Source organism: Schistocerca americana, chromosome X, assembly GCF_021461395.2.
Source record: "Schistocerca americana isolate TAMUIC-IGC-003095 chromosome X, iqSchAmer2.1, whole genome shotgun sequence".
Lineage (NCBI taxonomy): Eukaryota > Metazoa > Arthropoda > Insecta > Orthoptera > Acrididae > Schistocerca > Schistocerca americana.
In genome coordinates, this window is record NC_060130.1 from 424,712,958 (window position 1) to 424,739,846 (window position 26,889).

At 40.7% G+C, this 26,889-nt stretch overlaps 1 protein-coding gene across 1 annotated transcript in view; it reads left to right on the forward strand.

Annotated features, from left to right (window-relative positions):
- The window catches only part of LOC124556058 (stress response protein NST1-like), a 630,068-nt gene that overhangs the window by 367,798 nt on the left and 235,381 nt on the right, over positions 1–26,889 (forward strand). The window contains exon 6 of the mRNA XM_047130088.1: positions 4,626–4,755. Coding sequence (XP_046986044.1) covers positions 4,626–4,755 — 130 coding nt within the window. The remainder of the gene's footprint in view (positions 1–4,625; positions 4,756–26,889) is intronic.

Here is a 26,889-nt window from a genome sequence, read left to right on the forward strand (position 1 = left end):
GACATGAGCATGCCCAGCATAAATACTAAACCAGTTCTGGTGGATTTATATTCACTTTCAGTGCTCCTTTTGAGAGTGGAGCATTATGTCAGTCAGCCCTCGACTCATTTTGATGGTTCCAAACTTCCATAAAGCACCAATTCCTGTTGGAGGGACTTAGCCACTTTGAGCAGCAGTACCTACTACTGACTAAACGCTGATGGGGTGTTATGACTCACCATCCAGCTGATCTTCTCAAGGTCTGACAAGCAGGGCCTAGAAGCAGATCATCATCCATCATCGTGAGGGTGAGCCATTGCTGCCACTCACCCTGGTTCCTGCAGCAAACACTGATATTGCCAGCCCCTCTCCCCTAATGGGAGGCTGTGGCCCTCTTCTGAAAGGCTACTCACACTCCAAGCAGGACTGGAGGGTGCCTCTCCTGGGTGTTGATCTTCAGCATCAACGAGAACACTCCGGAGATCAACTGGCAGAGCTGCAGGACACTGTCTCCCGTGCTGACTGTGTCGGTGGTACTACCATGGTTGTCGTCCACCCATGACATAGCAGCCTGCAATATGAGCTGTTGTTGTGACTCCGAGACTGCAAGGTGTGCATGTCTCAGGACATGCTGGCCTGATATGTGCTCCACCAGTGTGTCAAATCTGCCAGCATCCTGCAGAAGATAACTGTTTACTTGTGATTAGTAGCTATATTACTGACAGTAATGTTTTCTTAGCACTTCTGAGCCTCTGACAGTTCCTTACTACTGAATCCTGCACAGCACAATCCTGATGACTGTAGGGGCCATGGACCAGTCCTCTGTATCACGCATACACTTTTTGCAGTCTTCTGTTCTACTGGCAATGCTGTCAGATGGATGATGCTCTCCAGTTCCCATTAAACGAATGCTTATTTGAACATTACTTACTTTGTTTTTGCTGTGGTATCATGCACCTTGTGTCCTACTTCTCCACACTTGCAACATTCTGGATGGTGGCATTGCTTTCTGATGTGATCCATACTCCCACACTTGTAACATTTTACCTCAGAGGAAGAAACATTGTAGTCTCTCTGTCTCTGAGTAGCAATTTCAGTTTCTTCCAGCTGTGTGTTGATCATAACAGTAGCAGGCAAATTACTTGGGTTTTCCATCCTGACCCTTCTGGACATATCGCCAAAAATACCCCTCAGAAACACTTCTAGAACCCTATTGTCTACCTCATCCAGGATGACTCTGTCAGTCTCTGCATTTCATGTTAGTTCATAATTTTGAGAACTGGTCTTCTTAATCCTGTCTGAGTAGGACTCCACTGATTCAACATGTTTCTGTAACACACACCTGCATTTTTTGCTAAAAGACCTTGTGCTATGTTGTTTATGATAATGCTGGACAAGTCCGTCAGCCAGCTCCTCAAATGTTTCTGCCTTACTTTGTGTCACCCACTAATTGTAGCATAACCATATTCACAGGAGTTTCGTCTGACCCTTATTTGGTGGCAGCCCTCACTTCATTAATGAAAACAAACACATTCTTGGTCATTTTCCCCAAAACCAGAACTAAGAGATTAGCCACTACAAGATCAACACAAGGGCCAGCTGTATTCAATAAAGCTTTGACCTTTTCCGAATTGGATCATGCTTGCCCACTAGTAACTTGTAATGCTTCTACAAGCCTTCGTAATCCAATATTACTCCATTTATATTCAGCTGTAGTTTCCAACACAGCCATCTGCCTTTCATGGATCCCACCACCTTGTGTGAAGTTGCTGCACGTGTGTCTGGCATTTTTACAACCTCCCTTTGCTGCTGTACAAGAAAAATATGCAAACTATAACCACGATTCACAAACAAGAAACAAACTGTAATAATCCTTGCACTGTACATGGCCTAACAGCATTCTTTGCACTGATGTGTCTCATGGCCAAGCCTTCTGCATATACTATATACTGTTGACACTGCCTGAACACACAGCAGCTCATGTCCAGACAAATTACAATATGGGCACCTCATTAACCTCAGGTAAACTTACCTATTATTTCCACTGAACTGAGGTAGGCCTATAGGCTCCTGTGGGCTAACAAATGCCACTTTTAATGTACTGGGGATGTGTCTATGACTTAGTATGGCCACAACTTAGGGGGCACAAAAAAGGCCAACAAAAGACAGTTTCTCAGAGCACTGCACAGTGGTGAACTGCAATCTGTAACTGTTGAGCTCAAAGAGTAACTGAACAGACAATGTAGGCTGATAATACTGTAGATGCGCAGGTGTGGTACTAGGCGTAGGCATCTCTACCACTGGGAACCACTTGGTGACACTAGATATAGAGGGCTGGTCCATGGCCCCTACAGTCATTAGGATTGCACTGTGTGGGGTGTGATAGTGGATATCTGTCAGATTCTCGAAAGTGTTAAGAAAACATTACTGTCAGTTTTCTATTTATGAATCATAAGTACATATTTCTCTTCCCCAGGATGCTGGCAGCTTAGGCACCCTGGTGGACCACATGTCAGGCAGCAGGTTCTGACGCATGCATGCCTTGCACTCTCAGAGTGGCAGCGATGGCTCACATAGTGGGCTGCTACATCATGGGTGGACGACAACCCCGGTAGCACACAGCCAGCACTGGATGCAGTGGTCCACAGATCTGCTAGTAGATCTCAGATTGTTCTCATTGATATTGAAGATCAACTCCCAGGAGAGGCACCCTCCAGCCCTGCTTGGAGCATTAGTAGTCTTTCAGAGGAAGGCCATGGTCTCCAATTAGGAGAGAGAGGCTGGCAGCATCAGTGTCTGCTGCAGGAATGAGGGTGAACGACAGTAGTGGCTCACCCTCATATTTATGGATGATGATCTGCTCATAGGCCTTGCTGGTCAGGCCTCCAGAAGGCCAGCTGGATTGTGACAGTCACAGCACCCCAGCAGTTCTGGCTCAGTAGCAGGCACAGCTGCTCAAAGTGGCTGAGTCCCTCCAACAGGACTTGGTGCTCCAAGGAAGCTTGCAGGTAACCAGGCAAGTGGGGGGTTGACTGACATAAGCGCCCCACTGCAACTGAATAGAAATCCACCAGAACAGAAGTAGTATTTTGGCTGGTCACCCTCATGTCTATGGTGTGGAGAGGCAGCAATTACATCAAGTAACCTTGTTTTCCCATTTGGTGAGCTGTCTTGGTCACTTCAGATGCTCTTTTCTGCTGTGTCAGTTCTAAATAGTTACTCTTACAGTAGATCTTGGCTTTCTTGGGACATTCTGCACAATCACTATTATGATGGTCTTCTTCTGTTGCCAGATATCATTGTGCTACGTCCGTTTGCTTCAGTGGGATGAGAGGCACAAGACATTTCTTGATCACCATACAAGTATTGCAAACAAACCTTTATGTAGCCACCTGTTCACTTTCACCACTGACAAAACGTTGATTGCATTTCAGTGGTCATCAGGCTGCGGAGATGACAAATGTTTGATGACACGAAATTGCAATTCAGTCCCTCGTATTACACTGTTTATAGCATACTGGTGAGATTTTGTGCCTGTATTGGGTTGTCAATGGCAAATAATCTGATTACAACATCAGATAAAGCTAAAAACTTTCCATAAACTATCATGAATGAAATTAAACCTGATGTTTCTTCAGCCAAAACAGCAGTCACTTGAACAGAAGACAACATTGCCAAATACTTAAAATTTCACCAGCATTGTAAATTCATGACAAAGAGCCAGACATTTATTAAGAAACTTAATATGGGCAGTCTCTACTAACTGAGATGTTGTCTAAAGGAACACCCAAGAAAAACACCCATTACACAATTTTGTTTTATTGTACAACAATGCTCCTGCATGCCAGTCATTATTAATTAAAAATTATCTTGTGAAGTGTAGCACTGATGTGCTGGGACATCTTACTCACCCATACATTCAGCTGATTTCTTTCTTTCCATATGACTAAAAATGAAACTAAATAGACTACATTTAATGAATTCTGTGTAAGTGGTTGAAAATGATGCATACAATCCAAACAAAATAATACATAAAGGAGTTCCAGGAATGTTTTTAATAGCTATATAAATATTGAAATCAGTCTGTGAATACAGGATGGAAGCATTTTGAAGGAAACTGAACTTAAAGTAATGTAAATTTAATAAAAGTGTTGTTATCACTAACTTCTAGGAATTATTTGGTTCTTCCTTGTATTGTATTTATTAAATACATATTAATGTACATGTATATTGACAAGTGCACCCATATAATAGTTTGCCTGGGAGGGGGGGCAGCAAGCAGCAAGTCATGATGGGGGTTTGAAGTATTTCTATATTTTGGAAAATGATGAAAGGTTACTTGTAAGTGCCCATAAAAAAGTTCCAGTTCTGACCCTGTTAAACGTTAAAAACCTGCATAATACTGGCTTTTAAATTATTTTCTTGAAAGAAAAACACCTGACTGCACTATGTTTTTTCCTATCCCTGAGAGCAGGGGGAGCGGGGGGGAGGGGGGAGGCAAAGAATCCCCCTTGCCTCTGGGTATGGGTACCCTTGTATCTTGATTAACATGTGAAAAACTATTTCTATTTGTGTATCCTTTTTATTTATTCAGGTTGCAAAGATGCTTGATATGTGACTCAGTGATGTTGTCTTTTGTTTTAAAGGGGCCTCAGAACTAGAACCATTAGTTGGAACTGATGGTGGGGAGACAATGAAAAGTTTGGAAGATCATTCTTTTGGAGAAGAAAAAATTCAGAAAGAAATTGTAAGCAAAGAAGAGAAGCCTCGCCACAGGTAAGGAACGTCAGCAGAGAATGTAGTAATATTATTTACAACAAATTAATTCAAGAACAACACACTGTCAAATGAGTGTTTGTATAAATATGGTCTTACTGACAATTTGTTACATTTGGTTGTATAGTAAATTCACAACTGCACGAGGGAATACATAGCATTTCATTGTAGCTGAAGAGTTTCCCTGGATAGTGACAGGTCAGATTATTTTGATGGACATAATGTTCTGTGTTGGTTTTCATTAGGTGAGAGGGCAAATTGAAGATTTCCATTTGTATATGGAATTCAGTAAAAATGTGGTACATTTACGAGGGAGCAAAGCTTTTAGTATCATCTGTTGTTGAGTACTGCTTCAGGTTTTCTATCCTATTCAAGCTGACCAGGAAGAAATTCAGCTGTAGTTGACTCTTGAAACATTGGTTTTTCTGAGTGCATCATGTAGTGAACATCTTGGAGAACTAGATTTCACTACCTTTTAAGTGTTGTGTAGTAAAAGGCAGCAACCCTGTTACAGTTTCTTGAGATGCAACTGGTGTTTTTTCTGGTATGTGGGGTGTTAAATATATACTAAGTACTTTGAGAGGTAGTAATACTCATCCAGAGAAGAAAACTAATTTCAATACACATGGGTTTGGCAACACTTACTTTCTAAGATTTTCGCAGTTCTTAATAGGAGGGATTCAATGTGACATTCATTCATGACACTTGTTTGCAGGTGTTCAACATGACATTGTGATGCTCATCTATGGCAAAGCATCTTTCTGCCCTTCAATGCTTACTCAGTAACTATACAGGCTTTCATTAACTGAAGATTTGATCCTGTAGAGTCTACAGATCATTGACTGAAGTAGCATAAGCCAATTCCTACAAGTGTCCCCTAACCACAGGTGGAGAGTATTGTGGTCTGTGGAATGAGGGTGCCAAGGTGTGGGTATTCCCTGACCAATCTACTGGTCCTGAAGTGTCAGTGTCAGATATTCATTCATATTGTTGTGAAAATGTACTAGTGTGCCATCATGTTTGAAACATATGTATCTTCTTTATGGACTTGTCACATCCTTGAGCAAGGCAGACAATTGTTAAGTAGGAAGCACTGATAATGCATTTCATTTGAACTCTGTGGTAACATGTATGACAGTTGTTGTGACTTGGCAAGACAGCCAAGTCACTATGAGAGGAAGCCGAAAGGCACGCGTTTAAGCTCACGCAGGCTGGCGTGAGGTCTGGAACAGTTAAAGGTAATTAATATAGCCAATAACGTACATAGCTGCTGGAATACTTAACTTTAATCCACAATTGGTGAACATTGGTCTGACGGTACATGCATCACAAGATAAATAGCCATTGATAATGGCGCTTTGCTAGGTTGTAGCAAATGACGTAGCTGAAGGCTATGCTAACTATCGTCTCGGCAAATGAGAACGTAATTTGTCAGTGAACCATCGCTAGCAAAGTCTGCGGTACAACTGGGGTGAGTGCTAGGACGTCTCTCTAGACCTGCTGTGTGGCGACGCTCGGTCTGCAATCACTGACAGTGGTGACATGCGGGTCCGACGTATACTACCGGACCGCGGCCGATTTAAAGGCTACCACCTACCAAGTGTGGTGTCTGGCGGTGACACCACATTCCTCCCCCGCAAATCGGCGTATGGTTGTGTTATAAGGCTTCCGCCTGCCGTGGGGAGGACCCCATGTTGACGTATGCGACAAGGTGGGGAGCCTAACAACAGGCGAGGCTGTGCCACCCGCACCCTGCCATTCGGTCCGAGGGGAGCTAGGAAACACCTGAAAACCTACTCCAGGGTGCACGCCAACATGCGGTGTATGCGCCTGTAAAGAGAAACGAGGGGCCGAAGGGTCGACCTCCATCGGGTCGGGGCACCCGACGGGCGAAGACGCCATGTGGTCCGGAGCGGGCAAGCAGTCCATGGCGGAGGACAACGGGTCACGGGAAGCGATCGGCGGCGTGTGACCCAGGGAGGCACCCGGCGGCTGCAGCGAAGCGTCCACTGTGGGCGTCGCCGGCGGCAGAACAGGCGGCGGCGGCGGCGCGTCGCCATGGGGCAAAATGGAAGGCAGCGTCGGTAACACCTGGGGCTGAGGCAAGCCAGTAGATGGGCCCCAGGGCGCTGACCGGACGGCACCGGCGCTGAAAGCAGACGGGGAGCGGCAGAACCCATGCAACGACAGAGGCGCAGCTGATTGAGATGCCGATGCACCTCACCAGAGGCCCCCAAAACCAGATACATAGCGCTGCTGAGGCAGCGAAGAATACGCCCTTCGAGCCAACGCCGTGAACCTCGATAGTTGCGATAATAGACAACGTTGCCTGGGGCAAGAGCAGGTGGCTGCCGCTGCACAGGAACCTGATGTGGCGGATGTAGGAAAGACATCAAGGTTTGATGAGGGCGACCGTGAAGCAACTCAGCCGGCGAGCGACCATCTCGGGGCTGAGAGCGATACGAGGACGAAAAGAGCAATAACGCGTCCTCCCGAGAATGCGACTCTTTCAGCTTCAACATCTGTGACCTGAAAGTCCTGACCAAACGTTCAGCGGCACCGTTTGACTGTGGCAAAAACGGCGCAGATGTCAGATGTTGAATACCATTGGCCTTGCAGAATGACTGAAATTCTGCGGACATGAATTGTGGGCCATTGTCGGAAACAATAGTCTGTGGAAGACCTTCAATGCAAGAGATAGCGGATAACGCTTGGATGGTGGCAGAAGACGTCGAGGAAGACATCCGGACAACAAAAGGAAAGTTACTGAAGGAATCGACCAGAACCAACCATCGAGAATTCCAGAAGGGACCAGCAAAATCGATGTGTAAGCGTTGCCAAGGGGAAGTGGCTTTTGGCCATGCAAAGAATTTCTGCAGTGGTGCGGATTGTTGTTCGGCACACGCCATGCAAGAAGAGCACATATTCGTAATCGCAGCATCGATTCCGAACCAAGTACAGTGCTGACGAGCAAGTTGTTTCATTCACACGATACCCCAATGTCCTTGGTGGAGAAGCCGTAAGACAGAGGACTGTAACGAACGTGGGACCACGACCCTGGACTGATCATTATCAGAACGCAACAGCAAAACACCACGTCACACTAAAAGTCTCTCCTTGTGAGCAAAAAATCGGTGAACCAATGGATCCTCGATCCATTACTTTGACAAGGGCCACTGCGTAGCAACAAAATGCAAAACGGTAGCAAGGACAGGGTCAGCAGCTGTGGCTGTAGCTACACGACGAAAATCAATCGGAAACGATTCGACCACATCATCGGCTTCCACATCAATGAACATGCAAGCAAGTTCGGAGGAATCAAATGCTCTATCCTCAGCATCAGGCAAACGGGACAACGCATCTGCGTTTCCGTGCTTAGCAGTGGACCGATACAAGATATCGTAGCGGTACTGAGAGAGGAAAATAGACCAGCGAATGAATTTCTGCGCTGTACGTGGAGGTACAGGCTTGTTCGGATGAAAAAGGGATGTCAAAGGTTTGTAGATTTGTACATTCACGGCAAAGTGATCCCATCCTCATCGCCAAAATGTTGTGACTTGGCAAGACAGCCAAGTCACTATGAGAGGAAGCCAAAAGGCACGCGTTTAAGCTCACGCAGGCTGGCGTGAGGTCTGGAACAGTTAAAGGTAATTAATATAGCCAATAACGTACGTAGCTGCTGGAATACTTAACTTTAATCCACAATTGGTGAACATTGGTCTGACGGTACATGCATCACAAGATAAATAGCCATTGATAATGGTGCCTTGCTAGGTCGTAGCAAATGACGTAGCTGAAGGCTATGCTAACTATCGTCTCGGCAAATGAGAACGTAATTTGTCAGTGAACCATTGCTAGCCAAGTCTGCTGTACAACTGGGGCGAGTGCTAGGACGTCTCTCTAGACCTGCCGTGTGGCGGCACTCGGTCTGCAATCACTGACAGTGGCGACACGCGGGTCCGACGTATACTACCGGACCGCGGCCGATTTAAAGGCTACCACCTACCAAGTGTGGTGTCTGGCGGTGACACCACAACAGTAATGGCAGTATTACTCTATCACCAAGGACACCTACCCATGTGCTGATCAAGAAATGATGCTCTCTGCAATTGTGTGGGCATTTTTATGCTGATTGTCAAAATTCACATGACCCTCTGTCGTGAACTCAGCTCTGTAGTAAATAAAATCTTAGGTGTAAACACATTTACAAGAGCCATTGACAGAAATGCAATCTGCCACAGTGGTCTTGTGGCCTTACGATCTGGATATGCTGAAGATGGTGTGGATGTAGCAGTTGTTCATGAATTACACACGAGGGTGACAGACACCTTTTTCTGCTGTTAACTGTTGCATACCAGTTCCAGGATTTTCATTACTATACAGTAAAAGTTGACTAAGCATTCAATAGTACTCTGTGACATGGATATTTTTTAGTGTAGTGGGCAAGGGGGGGGGGGGGGGGGAGCAGAGATCATGAGAGGGTGGAGGAGGAGATAGACAGACAGACAGGGAAGTGGAAATGGGGAGAGAAATGAAAGAGGAGATGGACAGGGAAAGAGTGGAGGAGGATATGAAGCGAGAAATGGGGAAAGGAAATGGATGTAGAGAGGGGGAGGAGGAGGTACAGGGAATGAGGAGGAGACAGAGGAGCAAGGGGGCAGGAGGAGATGGACTCAGAAAGTGAGGAGGAGATGGACAGAGTGGGGAGTAGCAGATGGAGAGAGAGAGGGTCAGGAGGAGGTAGAGAGTGGTGGAGTGGAAAAGGTAGACAGACAGAGAGGGGAGAAAGAGATGGACAGAGAGGAGGGCAAAGGAGATACACAGAGAGAGGGAGAAAGAAGAGATTTGCTCATATAATTAGAATAAATATATACCCAGGCATTTAGCTAATAACTAGAATAAATACATACCCAGGCAGTGAAAGGTATTTAGCTAGTTTACTATACAGTAATGTAAATATTTGAAGCTTCAGTAAAATACAACTCAAATCACACTACTTACTGCAGACTACCTGATATTCAGACTGTCATATAACTATTGTCATACATCCAGACATAAAAAACTCTGTTGTCCATGTTGATGTAATGTGAACACAACATCTGTGCTCATATCCACAATGAAAAATGTTTCATCCCCTCCCAAGAAAAAGTATTCAGATCTCAGAAAATATGCCATCACAAACCCTTGTTTATTAAACTTGTTTTCCTTGTTTCAGTGACCTCTAAAGACATTTGAATTTTTAAGACCCTTTATATTACTGATGTAGATGATACAAGATGTGGCAATGAAACTACTGATTTGAACAAAAATTACATTTATCAATTTAATTCCTATTTGTATGTGTTTCTGCATTATTGTAAATTTAAAATTGCACTTTTTAATTATTATATCATAAATATAATGCCCATTATTGTCAATACACTGATTTACTCAAATTCCAAAGTACCAGTCAACTGTTATCAGCAAAATGACGGGTATAATGGGCTATTGCTTGGTAAATATTCTTCATCAAGAGTGCAAGGACTCTTTAATGATCAGTATAAGCAAATTATTTTTGACATCTCTATAAAAAAGCTCACAAGATGCTAAATTGGTCAAGCATAAGATTGCCTCTAAAGGAGATGAGATGCCCAAAAAGCTTTTCCTGCCAGAAACACTTTGCCATGATGTGTTTCTGATGAAACCATACATCCCCAATATCAGTTTGTTCAAGACTGGGCCAAAAAATTTCTCAATCATGTTTGTAAATCGCTGAGAATTCACAGTTTGTGGTCCTGTGATTTTTGTGCTTATTTCACTTCCAGTACAAAAAATGTCATGTAAGTTGTACCATATTTTACAGTATGTGCTGAACTGTAGGTCCCTCCCTAACTGTGGAAGTCAGTTCAGAGATGGGAAGAAGGCAAGATCACACCATATGGCATATATTTATAATGCAGACTATGCATGTACAAGGACATACCAGGCAATGACCAATGATAAATCCTGATACAGTCACATGTAGGATCAGATATTTTCCTCATATCACTGCTGAAGGAACGATACCATGCAAATGACTTCCCATTTTCTGGATTTTGTTCAGTTAGCATACTTGATCCAAAATACCTGTTGTTATTGCTGAAATAGCATATTTTTATTCTTTATAATGAAAATGAGGTTGACAAAGCACCACATAACTGGAGCATCACAAGATCTATGAGGCTTTTTATGGATGCTGCTGTTGTACACAGGAACCTTGCAACTCCAGAACCCTCTAGCAACATGCAGGAACACCAGGGCCACCGACTTACAAAAACTATTGGGGGGGGGGGGGGGGGGGGGCTACTTGGGGTATTGCCCTGGGAAATTTTCTAAATTTTAGATGAAAAATAGTGAGTTTTAAAGTTTTTTAAGCATTTTAGAGTCATATGATCAACATTAGAACCCTGAAAACTGGGCTCTCAGTAACTTGGCACTCGGGGGAACTTGCCAAGCCTGACACAGTTTTTGGCTTTGAAAAAAGAAACAAAACATAGACATGCACGGCATTTTCATAAAAAGCTAATTTAATTTACAGTAATAAACATGCTTATAGATTATTACAGAGTAATGAATATATATTTAAATAAATCCTAAACTATCATTAAAAGAATAAAACATAAAATATTGCTGTTGCACAGTAATAGCACTTTGATTAATAAGTGAAATAGCTAATTTAAGCTTACTTTGAATAAGACTCAGTGTTCATTAAATAAAAATAATATCTCAAAGTTAATGCTTTAATACAGTTAATAAAGTTAATTCAGTATTCCTAATACATTCAGTCAAAAAGTATGTAAATAGCGGGTTTTAATTGGGTCTTATACCCTAAAAGTATTTAAGCATTTGAAAATAACTAATACTGTACTATAGTAATATAGTACTAAACTAGTACTAATATTTTGAAACTGAAAATTTAACATTATGTACAAGGTGTGCTACTTTGCTTTAGCCATTTTTTCCCCAACTTTGAGGCTTTAATGAAACAGATTGGTTACACATGCATCATTCAAAGTATTTTCCATCACTAGCCACTGCTTTCTCCCATCTTTTGGGCAGTGTACGAATACTGCGTCAAAAAAGTTGTTCATCTTTTGAAGCGATCCATGAATCCAATTTGTGACTTCTTTATGAGATGATAGTCAGAGGGATCAATGTCTGGAGAATACAACGGGTGGGGTAGGACTTCCCATTTTAACATTTACAAGTAAATTTTGACCTCTTTTGCAACATGGGGCCAAGCGTTGTTGTGCTGCAAAATCACTTTATCATGCCTCTCGCTGTACTGCAGCTATTTGTCTTTTAATGCTCTGCTCAGATGCATTAATTGCATTCGATAATGTGCACCTGTGATTGTTTCACTTGGTTTTAACACCTCACTGTACACGACGCCGAGATGGTCCCACCAAATGCAGAGCATGATCTTGGAGCCGTGAATATTCGGTTTGGCCAACGACGTGGAAGCATGGCTGGGATATCCCCATGATTTTTTGCATTTAGGGTTATTGTAATGATCTCATTTTTCATCCCTGGTCACATTGCAATACAGAAATCCATTCCATTTTTGCCTTTGAAGCAACAGTTCACAAACACATAAATGCCATTCAATGTCTCTTGGTTTCAGCTCACAAGGGACCCAAGTTCCTTCTTTCTGAATCATGCCCATAGTCTTGAGACATTTTGAAATGGCTTGCTGTGTCACTCCCATTAATCATGCCAATTCTTCTTGAGTTTGATGTGCGTCTTCACTCACCAATGTCTCCAATTCTGCATCTTTGAAAACATTCTCTCTTCCACCACTGTGCTGGTTTACGACATGAAAATCACCGTTCTTGAAGCATTGAAACGACTCATGACACATTCTTTCACTAATAGCGTCCTTACCATACATACTTGAGAGCATTCAATGAGACTCAGCCGCTGTTTTCTTCATATTGAAACACCTCCTGCAAATGATGAGAAGTAGGCTCATAAACTGACATATCAATCAAGATCAGCTTTATGATGCAGACACAAATTGACTAATGTTTGACTGACGTTATGTTGACTGAGATCCAAACTAACTGCCTGACATCTGCGATCTGTTTCTTTCGACCACTACTTACCATTGTCACCACTTATCGGCAAATGCTGGAAGCAAAGTTGTACACCTTGTATGTATTTAATTCTCTATTTTATAAAGATTTTTAATATTGCTCTAAATGCCATTATTAGGGCTAGAGTGTCTATAGAAAGGTGCAAACGTCAACAGTCTGACTGGATTACTGAATATGATGGCTGGTCAGATATCGAATTCATCCACAACATCTCAGTGGGCATGAAGACTAGCCAAGTTGATCAGTTGCTTCTGTCCCATTGATGTTTGGAGATATGACTTCAGACGTCTAAGGGTGCTAAATGACCGTTCTGCTGTTGCTGACATGATTGCAACTACTTGGAGAAGCTTAATGCACTTCACTACTTCACATAACATTTCTCCAACTGCAGGCTCTTGTGTAATGTAGTTTCTTACATCACACATGTTTTTTACGACCAGTTGTTTTTTATTAGTGATATCGGCTAACATATTCAAGTGTAAGCACAGTCTCTCAATGTCTAGATCATTTTTTAAAAACTCGGTTGATTTTTCCAAATTTGTTTCACCTCTGTTCACTAAAAGCAAGTACTCTTGTTCAACTGCAATGACCTGTGTGAGTCCAGTTGAAGCAAACTGCTCGGTAACGCAAGATTGCACCATTTCACAAACTTTAATGGAAATAGCTTTGTAGTATTCCTGTGGGGTTTTAAAAGTGTGCAGTGAGCTGGCTTCATTGTTTTCATACTTCTTTGGTATACTTCGATTCCAAGGAAGCTAGTGAACATTTTTCTTTAAAACACAATTCCCAAAAGTGTTCAAAACTACGATTCCTTTCCATTCAACATACAAATCAAGCCCTCATATATTTTTTCCAGATCAGCAACACTTAGATGAGGGTATTGAATTTTTTCATTGACATTCTCTGCTGGATTCATTGCATGGTAATAAAGACGTAAAAAGAAATAAGTCTTGAATTGTAACATTGACTCAAGGTAGCCTGCATATTTGTAACCTGCCTCTGTTTTGTCCTCTGCAGAAAATGTTTCAAAAAACTCTAGGAGGTCTTCAAAGTTTTTCATTATTCTCAAGATACTAGAAGCTTGCATAGTCCATCGAGTCAGGCAAAGGGGTCATAGACCAACTTGGTCGCTGGCGCTCTCACAGCGTATGCTTCTGAAAAGTCCCATCCTTTTGTTGGATTCCCTTACGGTGTTTGTTAAGTCCTTGGCTGAAGCCATAATATCCCTCATAGATGTAAGATGGCGGAGACTGTCTACAACTGCCAAGTCTAAACTGTGAGCAGTGCAGTGCACATAACGTGCTTTTGGTTGTACATCCAAAACTAACTTTTTTAGTCCTTTGAACTTACCTCTCATATTCAAGGCACCGTCATAGCACCGTCCTCTTAAGTTATTCATTGACAAATCAAGACGAGCAGAAATGTCTTTTAAAATACTAAATAGAGTGTGTGATTCTGTGTTGGGGGTCTCATATAAGCCAATAAAGTTTTCATTGATGATTGAGGAATCATCGACTGTACAAATACAAAATGACACTTGTTCGTGAATCGAAGAATCACATGTTTTGTCAACCATAATAGAAAAATGTTCAGTCTTCTTGATTGAAGCCAATACCTATCTCAACACAGACTTTTCTAGTAGATCAATGATCTCGTTTTGAATATTGTGGGACATCCATTTATACCTCGAATGCCCTAACCAATCTTTAAACTCAGGTATGTCATTATTTTGGAGTTCCAACAATTGAAAACAAATTTAGTTTTCATCTTCATGCCCTCTAATTGTTAGGCCTTGTCAGCACAGAGATTGTATGGTAGTAAAAATTGTCTCAAGAGCTAAAAGGCCTTTCTTCATATCACTATGTAACTGTTCGTTCAATTGGGAGGCCACACTTCGGTTAGCGACAGAATTCAGTTTCAGAACACCTTCTTTACACATAAACATATTTTCATGAAGATGGAATTTTTCCAAAGCCTTTTCCCAGTTATAAAACCCTATGGAAGTAAATGAATCTTCTTTTTTTGAAGAAAATTGTAATAGACTTTTAGCATCTACCTCCTTGCAGGTTTTGCAAAAAACTTTTTCAGTAGTTGTTTCATATTCTAGCCATGTATATGTGATCAACCAAGACTTCTAAAATGATCTTCCCTTACCAGATTGTCCAGGATTTGGGCTGTGAATGGTTCTCGCCTGAAGACAACGAAGCAATTGAAGCACAATAATTGTTGGAGGTTGACTTGCAGTATCATCAACTTCCAAGTGTGCTTTTTGATAACAAATTTATCCACTGCAAACTTAATTCACAATACACTAAGAGACTAAAGTAAACAAATAAAATATAGTCATGTAAAATAATCCACTAGACACTAAAGTTGGAATACTTAACACGTCTGCAGCATGCACAGAACGACTGAACGACTGAATGACTGCGACTGCAGGGTGGGCCTTATATAGCCATGGCATTTTAATGTCTTGAAGCATCAAGGCAATGTGAGGTGGAAGGTTCCACATGCTTTTTCTCCAGTCCTTTTGATGTCATCATGGCTGCAGCACTGGCCCACCAGCACCAGACTTTAGCTGAAGGTTTGCTCACTGTGACAAATTCTAAGTGTGCCCACAGCACCGTAACACTATCATGATTCACACCACTCATTTTCAGTTAACCTGCTTACTACCATAGTAATTATTTGTTTTAACTCATTAACCAATGTATTCTAAAAGGTAACTATTGTCAAACAAGGAAGATAAAAAATTCCAACATAATTTTGTGATTTTACAAAGCATAATATAATTAATAATTTTCTTAAATCATGAATTTTGAGGGGGCTTGGGCCCCCTCAGGCCCCATGGTGCCGGCGCCTGTGAGGAAGATCTGAGGAGGACTAAAGATCGGAGTAGTGGCTAGCATCTGTCAGTCATTCTCAGAAACAAATATTTATTTTCATATGCTACTTTCAAGTTAGCAACAATTTCTTTCTCGGTGAAAAGATCTTCTATTGAAATGCAGTCCATTTCTGCCAACTGAAAACGTGACTCAAGAACTGCTTCCCAAAACAGAGAGATATGTAACAAGCTAGACAGTTTGTTGTGGCTGCCTGCATTTTTATATTTATGGGGCAGTTGACATGGCATCAGTTATGCTGTATCGTTACTTCAGTGACAGTTTATTATATAGTGATGTGCAGCTGTGTCAAAACACTTCTGTCAATAAAGGACATGAAATGATGAGTCCACAATTACTCCAGCTTCAACTGAAATGCATTAAAATTGTATAGTTTGTTGAAATAAAGAGTGAACAAGGTGGAAGACTATATTAATTTTTGTTGTGAAGATCCTCATTGCAAAGACTAGTTCAATGCAGCTCTCCACAGTAGTCTGTCCAGTGCAAGTCTCTTCATCCTTGCATAACAACTGTAACCTAGATCCTTTTGAACCTGCTTCTTGTATTCATGCCTTGGCCTTCCTCTACAATTTTTACCCCCCACACTTCTCTCGATTACCAAACAGATGATCCTTTGTGTGTCAGGATGTGTCCTATCTACCAGTCCTTTCTTATAGTCAGGTTGTGCTATAGATTTCTTTTTCCCCAATCTGATTCAGTACCTCTTCATTACTTACTTGATCTACCCATCTAATCTCCAGCATTATTGTGTAGCAACATATCTTAAAAAAATTGTATTCTCTTCTTGTCTGAACTGTTTGCCATCCATGTTCACTTCTGTAAATGACTACATTCCAGAGAAATATCTTCAGAAAAGACTTTCTCACATTTAAATTTATGCTTGTTGCTAACTGATTTCTCTTTCTTAGAAACGCTTTTGTCCGCTAGTCTGCATTTTCTGTCCTGTCTGTGTTGGCCATCATCAGTTAATTAGCTGCACAAATAGCAAAACTCATTTACTACTTTTAATGCCTCATTTCCTAATACAGTTCTTTCAGCATCACCTTATTTAGACTCACTGAAAATCCAAAGAAATCAGTGCACCTGCCTAATATTGTGTAGGGCCCTCGCGAGCACGCAGAAGTGCCACAGTGTGTGACATGGCATGGACTCAATTTATGTCTGAAGTAGTGCTAGAGGGAATGGACACTATTAATCCTGTAGGGCTGTCCATAAATTCATAAGAGTACCAGGGGTGGAGATCTCTTCTGAACAGTACTTTGCAAGGCATCCCAGATATGCCCAATAATGTTCATGTCCGGGGAGTTTGGTGGTCAGTGGGAGTGTTTAAACTCCGAAGAGTGTTCCTGGAGTCACTGTGTAGCAATTATTAATGTGTGGGGTGTGACATTGTTCTGCCAGAATTGCCCAATTCCATCAGAATGCACAATGGACATGAATGGATTCAGGTGTTCAGACAGGATGCTTACGTACATGCCACCTGTCACAGTCATATCAAGACGTATCAGGGGCTCATATCACTCCAACTGCACAGTCTCCACACCATTACAGAGCCTCCACCAGCTTGAACAGTCCCCTGCTGACATGCAGGGTCCATGGATTCATGAGGTTGTCCCCATACCCGCACACTTCCATCCGCTCGATACAATTTCAAACGAGACTCGTCTGACCAGGCAACATATTTCCAATCATCAACAGTCCAATGTCAGTGTTGACGGGCCCAGACAAGGCATAAAGCTTTGTGTCATGCTGTCATTAAGGGTACACAAATGGGCCTTTGGCTCCAAAAGCCCATATCAATGATGTTTCGTTGAATGGTTTACATGCTGACACTTGTTGATGGCCCAGCATTGAAATCTGCAGCAGTTTGTGAAAGGGCTGCACTTCTGTCATGTTGAACAATTCTCTTCAGCTGTTGGTGGTGCCATTCTTGCAAGGTCTTTTTCTAGCCACAGCGATATTGGAGATTTGCTGTTTTACTGGATTCTTGATATTCGTGGTACACTCATGAAATGGTTGTATGGGAAAATCCCCACTTCATCACTACCTCTGAGATGCTGCGTCCCATTGCTTGTGCACTGACTATAATACCACTTTCAAACTCACTTAAATCTTGATAACCTGCCATTGTAGCAGCAGTAAATGGTCTAACAATTGTGCCAGACGCTTTTGTCTCATATAGGCGTTGCCAAGCACAGTGCTGTATTCTGCCTGTTTACATATCTCTGTATTTGAATTCACATGCCTATACCAGTTTGTCTGACACTTCAGTATAAGTCTGACTACGTTCCATTACCTTAATTATACTTTTGTTGATGTTCATCTTTACTGTATTTTCAAGACACTATTACTGACAAAATTACAGTGTCATCATCAAATCTCAAAGTATTTGTTTCTTCTCCCTGAATCTTAATTCCTTTTTCAACTGTATTATAGTTTTCCTTCAAATCTTGCTCATTGCACAGACTGCTTCCTTTTCATGTCCTTGAATTCTCATAACAGCAATCTGGTTTCTGTATCAGTTGTAGATAATCTTTCATTCCCTGTATTTTATCCCTGCTACATTCAGAGTTTCAAATAGTGTATTCCATTCAACATTGTCAAAAGCTTTCTCTAAATCTACAAATGTTGTAAACATAGATTTAACATTCCTTAAACTCTATTCTAAGATATGTTCTGGTGTCAGCATTGCCTCAAAAGCTCCTACATATGTCTAGAACCCAAACTAGTCCTCCCCAAGGTAAGCCTCTACCAGTTTTTCTATTCTTCCATAAATAATCCATGTCAGTATTTTGCAAACAAAAGTAGAAAGTTATAAATCTTCTAAATGTCAAGAAGAATGGAATCTACCTGATAACTATTACCACAAGTCTTCATAACCATACAAATAAATGTCAATATCTATGTTTCTGATGATATATTCTGGTATCAATAGAAGAAATGCCTATCTTCATCGACTTTTTTTCCTTTTCTTACTGTAGTCTCATTTCCTCAACTGTCATTGATTGGTGACCTATCACTGACATGCATTCCCTTCTTTGCCAACATAATGTATGAAAGTGAAAACTAGTAGCAGTTAAAAACTACAATGTTAAAAATTACAATTTGGTGGACAGGATGGGCAGCACTCTATGGTTGTTTGCTGATGATGCTGTGGTGTATGGTAAGGTGTTCAAGTTGAATGACTGTAGGAAGATATGAGACAACTTAGACAAAATTTCTAGTTGGTGTGATGAATGGCAGCTAGCTCTAAATATGGAAAAATGTACGTTAATGCAGATGAGTAGGAAGTACAAACCTGTAATGTTCGGATACAGTTTTAGTAGTATCCTGCTTAACACAGTCAAGTTGTTTAAATATCTGGGCATAATGTTGCAAAGCAATATGTAATGGAAAGAGCATGTGAGAACTGTGATAGGGGAGGTGAATGGCTGACATTGGTGTATAGGGAGAATTTTAGGAAAATGTGGTTCACCAGTAAAGGAGACTGCTGGTGCAACCTATTTTGGGTACTGCTCAAGTGTTTAGGATCCATACCAAGTGATATTGAAAGAAGACATCGAAGCAATTCAGAGGCAGGCTGCTAGATTTGTTACTGGTTAGTTTGGACAACATGCTAGAGTTATGGAGGTGCTTTGGGAACTCAAATGGGAATCCCGGAAGGGAAGGTGACGTTCTTTTCAAGAAACACTATTGAGAAAATTGTGTGACTCAGCATTTGAAGTTTAACTGGTATTTGAAGCTTACTGCCAAATGATTCTACTGCCATCAACAAACATTGTGCATAAGGGCCATGAAGATAAGATACAAGAAATTAGGGCTCATACGGAGGCATATAGATAGTCATTTTTCCCTCGCTCTATTTGCTAGAGGAACAGGAAGGAAAATGAATAGTAGTAGTACAGGGCACCCTCCACCATACACTGTATGGTGGCTTGTGGAGTATCTGTGTAGATGTAGATGTAGATGTAGATGTAGATGTAGATGTAGATCCTTCAGAGTGCAATGTGACATCATCTTGTAAAATAGCTGAAATTCTAAAAATACTAAAATAACAAATGTTCCAGCTGCATTCCAGTGTCCTTCTTCAGGGCAAATAATAATTAGATGTAGGGTGAGAGCTTCAGTATATTGCATTCCTAACAGTGTCATAAGACACATTACTTAGATTTTTATTGGCCCTAAAATACCATTGTTCAGTGTAGGAGAGAGGGAGGTGATGTATGGCAGACTATTTATAAGTTATAGTACTTGCTGGAATTGGGATCTCACAACATATTGGTGAGATACTTGTGTTGGCTGTTTTTTCTTCCAGTTAGTTGCAGAGAAATGACTCCAGTTGTGTATGTTGTGTTCATGTAGCTTATTACAGCAGTGACAAGTGAAGCGGCTGCCCTGTGATAACATTTGGCCCACTGTACTGTAATTGCTCACTGCCAGGATGCCAGGAACTCGTACCCATCCTCCATCAATCTTGTAAGACTGGTTCAGGATTTCATTTACCTCTCTTATTTTGTGGGTGCGGATCCACAGCTGTCTTGCAAGTACTCATGATTTTTGAAACTTAATTACCTTTTCATACTATGACTGAAATATTGGTTATTTTATTATTTTTAGCATTTTAAGTATTTTATAATAATCCCTTTTTTTAATAGAGTATTGCACTTACCGAGTGATGATCATAGCCACTACTGAAGTAGTCCTCATGGCTATCTTTACACAGTTGCCAACATTTCTGCAGCTCTTGAAAGCAAGCAGCAGATTTCTAGCTGCAATGTTTGTGAGCTCATTGTCACAGCCCATTGGATTCAGTGATATCTGGCCAGATACTCGGTAACAGATAAAGCCGTATAGGGGCCTTGCATTGTCATGCAGTAAGAACCAGTTCTTAGAATGCCACATATCAGGACAGTAACATCAGACTGCTTGTCACGTATGTTTCAGAACTTTGACATAAAGAGTTTGGTTCACTGTTTGACCTGGAGGAATATTCTCAGGGAAAACTAATCCTTTACTATCAAAGAATGCAATCAACATTGCCTTTGTTCTCGAAGGTTGTCATTTGATTTTCTTTGATGCTGCTGAGCCACGTCTCCACCATTCAGCACTTTGATTTTTTGTGTGAGGGTCATTCTCTTAGAACCAACTTTCATCCCCAGCAATAATCTTTGACAGGAATGTGCAATCATGTCAGGCTCTACCCAGTAGTTCAGCAGAAATTCTTTGTCTTACCACTTCCTGTTCATCTGTTGGTGTGTGAGGGATGAGTTTTGCATTAAGTTTTTGTTTCCTTAAATCTTTTTGTAAAATCTTATGACACACATCATGATTCACAATAAGTTCTTCTGATATCACACCCACACTTACATGATGGTCTTCTTGCAATAACTGCCTTACACGCTCCACGTTTGCATCAGGGAACATCTTGCACTGAATTCTGCCTTCACAGAAACTTTAGTGCCACTCAAAACCATGATTTCCTGAAAGTGGCTTGTCTATGTTTCCTTGCTTAATCACTGTCCATGTTTCACTAGCAGTTTCCCCAAGCTTAACACAGAAGTTAATGTTCACTCTTTGCTCACAATCAGCATCAATTGTGTGACTGTAACTAGTGCACTAAGAACCCAAACAGTGTGTTGCTAAGCAGCCCACAATCTCTTCAGAGAAAGATTGAATTATCAGGGAAGTGTCAGCAATGTCAAAGGTTGCAAGAAAATTGTCCTGTTGTTCATCACAAAACAAACTGTCTTTTTTAATTGTGAAATGTGTGGGAACCAACAGCCCAAGGGGAAGGATAGTTTCATTGATTTCATTTACGCCACCCCCTGAGGCCTTTTCATGTTGATTCTGAGTGGAGGTGTATCTGAAATGTTTTCCTTGGCCACCCATAAGAAAACCACGTGATTTCAAAGGCTGGATATTGTGGTTCTGACCTCCATGACAGAGGCACCAAACTAGGGGTGAACAGTGGGTAAGAAGTGGTGTGACAACGTTCCAATCATGTGACACATCCACAGTGGTGTCTGGCAGAATTGTGGTGAATTTTGTTGCCAATGTGACCTTATTAGCCCACCTTACACCTCACATGAACTCTTGAACTCTGACCTTTTTTTCACATATGTTGACACCTTGCTGTTTGAAGTGTTGCTGAACCCGATGATGACGTTACAGGATACCATGCTTTTGTCCTATTGCTGAGGATACTTTTTAGGCCCTTTGAACTAAATTTTAAACTTCTGTGTGACAATGGGAGGCAATTATAGGGTTCCAAAAAAGTAACCTATTAATTGTGTTGTGAAGGGTAGTAGATAAACATATTTCAGATGTAATTGCTAAAATGCTACACAAAAGATGTAATGTAGTACAACTGATCCAATGCCAGGTTCTTCTGAGATAAGTAAGGGCTACAGTACTGTTAAACAAGAAGGTACACTTATGAATGAACTGTTTGAAGATATATGCTTCAAAGAGGAAAAACCGCTTTTACATTATAATTTAGATGTTGTAAATTGATGCTTTTGAATGATTTATTTTAGATATAGGCCCACACATAGTAGTGAATACTAAAACCAAAAAATTAAATAATGTCCAGAATCACAAACAGGAAAATTATAATCTAGCTGGATCTTATTGTTGCTCTAAAAGCAAAAATGGTGGAGTAGCTTTACACTGAGAGTAAAATATTTCATGATCTCTTTAAAAAAACTGTCATGGATAACCTAATTTTGTGAAGATGAACACACTGAAATAGTAATAGTTAAAGCAGTTTTCCGTCAGACTGACTTTTTTATTGTAGGCATATGTAGATCCCTTATGCCAAATTTTGTGTTCTAACTGAAATTTTTTGATTCAGTAATATGTAAATTAACATTTAATAGACATAATATTAATCTCTTAATTCTTGGTGACATAAACATTCATTCTTATTGTCTAAACATTAATGCCCTGGAGAATAAACAGACTGCATTCTATTCTATGGACTCAAAGATTTGCTTGCACTTATCCTAACTAGAATAGATCATACAACTGCTGAGGCTACAGATCGCATAATTTCTGATTTTGAAAACATTATCTTAGTAGACACTATAAATGGTTATACCTCAAGGAAAGTAAATCTCAACAACAAAAAATATCTTATGTGGAATGTTTAAATTAGATGAGTGGGAAAATGTTAGACATGTCTAGATTACATAGACAGACAAATTTAAATGTACCACTACATAAAGAGCAATACAGAAAGCATGCATATGTTTCACAGAGAAATTAAGGGACCAATAGCTCATAATATTAACTTACAGATAGAAAGGTCAGATTATGTAGCAGAATACTGATGGGTCCATGAAAACAGAACTGAGGAACAAATTACAATTGTGTGGGTGTTGTTCATCTGATAAATAGCCTAAAAATTAAAAAATTCAGAAGGTTGTGACAAAATTCTCTATTATTATTAGAAAAAATGTAAACAGGAATTTTTCCAGAATGAGAAATCTGCCAGGAAGTTTCATAAACAGGAATTATTTATACAACTGATTCCTTCAATAAACTGTGTTTTCTGGGTGCTTATATTTCCCAGTAACTTGTAACTGACAACTTCCAAGAATTTGTTTAAATGTGGAAATATGGAAGTTCTCCAAAATTAGAGACCTATTGTTCTAATTTACACTTTATTGGAAAAAAATACTAAAACATATGCTGGTTCATTATAACAGTAAGAATAAATCAGGGGATTCTCAACAAGTTTTCAGAAGAGAGCAGAGCACCATGTCAGAAGCAGTGAAGTTTGTACATGTGGCTCCAAAATATGGATGAAAATAAGCTACTTACAGGAATCGTTTTAGATGTTTCCAAAGCTTCTGGCGGAGTACACGATGATACACTTTTGTTGAAACATGCAAATGCTATTATCAGTGGAAAGCTTGACATTACTAGTTATATTTCATGAACAGGTGACAATGCACTAAAATCTTGTATGACAGTGGTCATATCATAGACAGAAATATGTCCAGAATGATAATCATAAAATTTGGTGTGCCACAGGGCTTGATATTGGAACCATTTCTTTTTGTAAAGTAATATATATATATATATATGACCTTCCAAGTCCTGAAGATAAACCACTCATCTCCAGGTATGCCAGTGGCATAGCTGGTCTTAGCTGGGCAAGAGGTGCAGGTAATCTACATAACAAAGTTCATAAATTTATAGAGAAAACAGAAAATGCTTTTTAAAATGAAAATTTAAGGCTTAAATTACCAGAACTCAAAGTAATGTGCTTTCAGCCAGGTGAATCAAATGAGTAAAATGTGCTGAACAACACAAGGTCTCCTTACAAGTTTTTGGGCATGTAATAAATAAGAAACTGAACTAGAAACATCAAGTTGATTATGTGAGTAATAAGCTAACATCTAGTCCATGCGCTTTGAGGAGGCTAGCGCCATATCCAAATTCAAAAACATGAAGGAAGGCATATTGTGAACTTATGAACTCTTTTCTGTCTTGCAGTCTAGTGATAAAGTGTATACCTGAAAAATGAGAGAGTGTGGGATTTAATCCCATTCAAACCACAGAAATTTTGCAGTGTTCCTTTAACCTAACTTTCACCTCTCAGTGATGTGAAAACTCACCAGAGACGACACACAGTTTAGATTCCACATTAAACAGTAGGTCCCCTTTCATGGTAGGACTACTGGAGTAGGTTAGAGACACCTAAGTCCCTGAAATGACATCCAATTTGAAGACTTGCACCAGACCATTGAACCATATGGAATTATTATTATATGTTCCAAAAAATTACAATAGTGACAGAGGACAGGAAAGTTACCAGCAGGCATTTAAAAATTAATGGTTATAATGCAAGGAGAAAGGAAGATTTTTCACTTAGACTGGAGAAGACTGAGACTAACGGAAAACAGCCAGTATATCAAAGGAGCTGTGTCATGACTTCTTACCAAGTGAGGTCAGAAGTTAGTGGGCAAAATTTTGCAGAGAGATTTCAAGAGATGGCTCATAGATGAGTGTTCACATGGCCCAAAACTGAATAATGGTGTTTTGGGGGTGGATAAAATCTAATATTGTGCTACTAGTTTTTTTATTAACTTTAAGTGTGTATTTTAAATGTTGTGGTATTAATGTGTGCATGTAAGAATTATATGTAAAATGCTATAAGCTAAGCTCATTCATGTCTTGTCACAGTTTGGGAGCAGTTAAAGAAGTAAGTAAATGTCTCTAAAAAATATGATAAATACAATAATGAAAGGCTAAAAAATGAACCAATACCATCAAGACTGACTATGCCATTTTGAAAGACATTGTAGGATTTATCTTGTCACAAAGTAAGCAGATACTACACTGATTATGTAGACATGCTCTCTGAATACACACACTTATTTTAGTTTACTTTACACCATATGAAAACTTCTTACACCTCCCCCCCCCCCCCCCCCCTCTCCCTCCAAGTAGAATCACGATACCAACAAGAATGTACAAAGAAAACAACCTAGAAAATGGCACACACCATTTGTCTGTTGTTTGTTCAGAACTGATCGGTTGATCCAGAGGTCACTACACTAGCTGTCACCCCTGCTACTTCCCTCCCCCCCTCCCCACAATACCCCTGCCCTCTCACACACACTCTTTCTGAATCACGGAGCACAGGGGATGTCAGGAAGATGTGTTTGTAGTTAGTGATACTTGTGTGCCAGTGAGTCTTACACCATGGCCCTATTATTTGAACTGATGGAGACAGGCTGAAGTTAGAGCCTGATGGAGTAGGATGTCTAACCAGTGGCCTCTGATCCATGGAGTCCTCCTCCATGTGGGCTGGCTTGAGTCCTTCGATGGAGCCATTTCTTCCTTATCATTCCATGCTATCTTGATTGTGTTTGCTCCATGTTGAATGAATTTAAATAGTCCTGTGTAAGAGGTCTTAATGATGGTTGTACTGAATCATTCCTCAGCCAAACTTGTGGGGCCTTGTGTAGGTCTTTCTGGACAAAGATAGGTTCAGTATCATGAGTTTCTGGTGCTGAAGGTTGAATTTGGGCCATGCTTCTTTGAAGAAGCTGTACAAATTCTGTTGTGGCTTCCTCAATTCCTCAGCAGGCAGAAGTCTTGATCTTGTAGATATGATTTTAGCTGGAAGTCTCAGGTGCTCTCAGAACACCAGTTGAGGTGCGGTGTAGCCCAGCTCTTGTTTCACCACTGTCCATAACACCAGTAGTACAAGGGGTAACATCTCCATCCATTACTCTCCCTGGCCATAATGGCCACTTTCAAGGTCGTGTGGGATCCTTGTAGCATCTCATTCCTAGTGGGATGGGAGCTTTTGGTTTTAATATATGAGCAGCCACATAGTTGTTGGACCTTGTGGATCAGTAATGATTTGAAATGTCTTCTATAGCCTGGTGTTATTGTCAGAAGTACCCAGCATTTTGCAATCTAGACATTTACAAAAGCTCTGACCACTGTTTCTACAGCCATATCAGTGATCTTGTCTCATGCTAGCATGTAAATTTGTCAACAACTGCTGGCCGGGATGGCCAAGCGGTTCTAGGCACTACAGTCTGGAACCGCGCGACTGCTACGGTTGCAGGTTCGAATCCTGCCTCGGGCATGGATGTGTGTGATGTCCTTAGATTAGTTAGGTTTAAGTAGTTCTAAGTTCTAGGGGACTGATGACCTTAGAAGTTAAGTCCCATAGTGCTCAGAGCCATTTGAACAATTTCTCAACAACTGCTAATAAGTAACTACACTGTCCTGTACATGGCAAGGGTACCACCAGGTCAACATCAACATACATGAAGTGCACCATAAGTGTGGTTACGGTGCTGAGGGGTGCTGATAAGTACCTGCCAATCTTGCATTGTTAGCATCTGGCATAAGCTTCAACCCATTTTCAGCAGTCTTTTTTTTATTCCCCAAACAAACCTCCTTTTTTGTTATCAGCTTGACTTCACCTTATCACAAAAACTTGGCATCAGAAGTTTGTGGGTATAAAAGTGTGCCGTAGGTTGTGCTATATGTCACACTACAATGAATCTTGCAGTTTGGGCAAATATATCTCTTACAGATGTTCCCACAGTTACGCTACTTTCGGTTTGTGCCTTCCATAATAAATA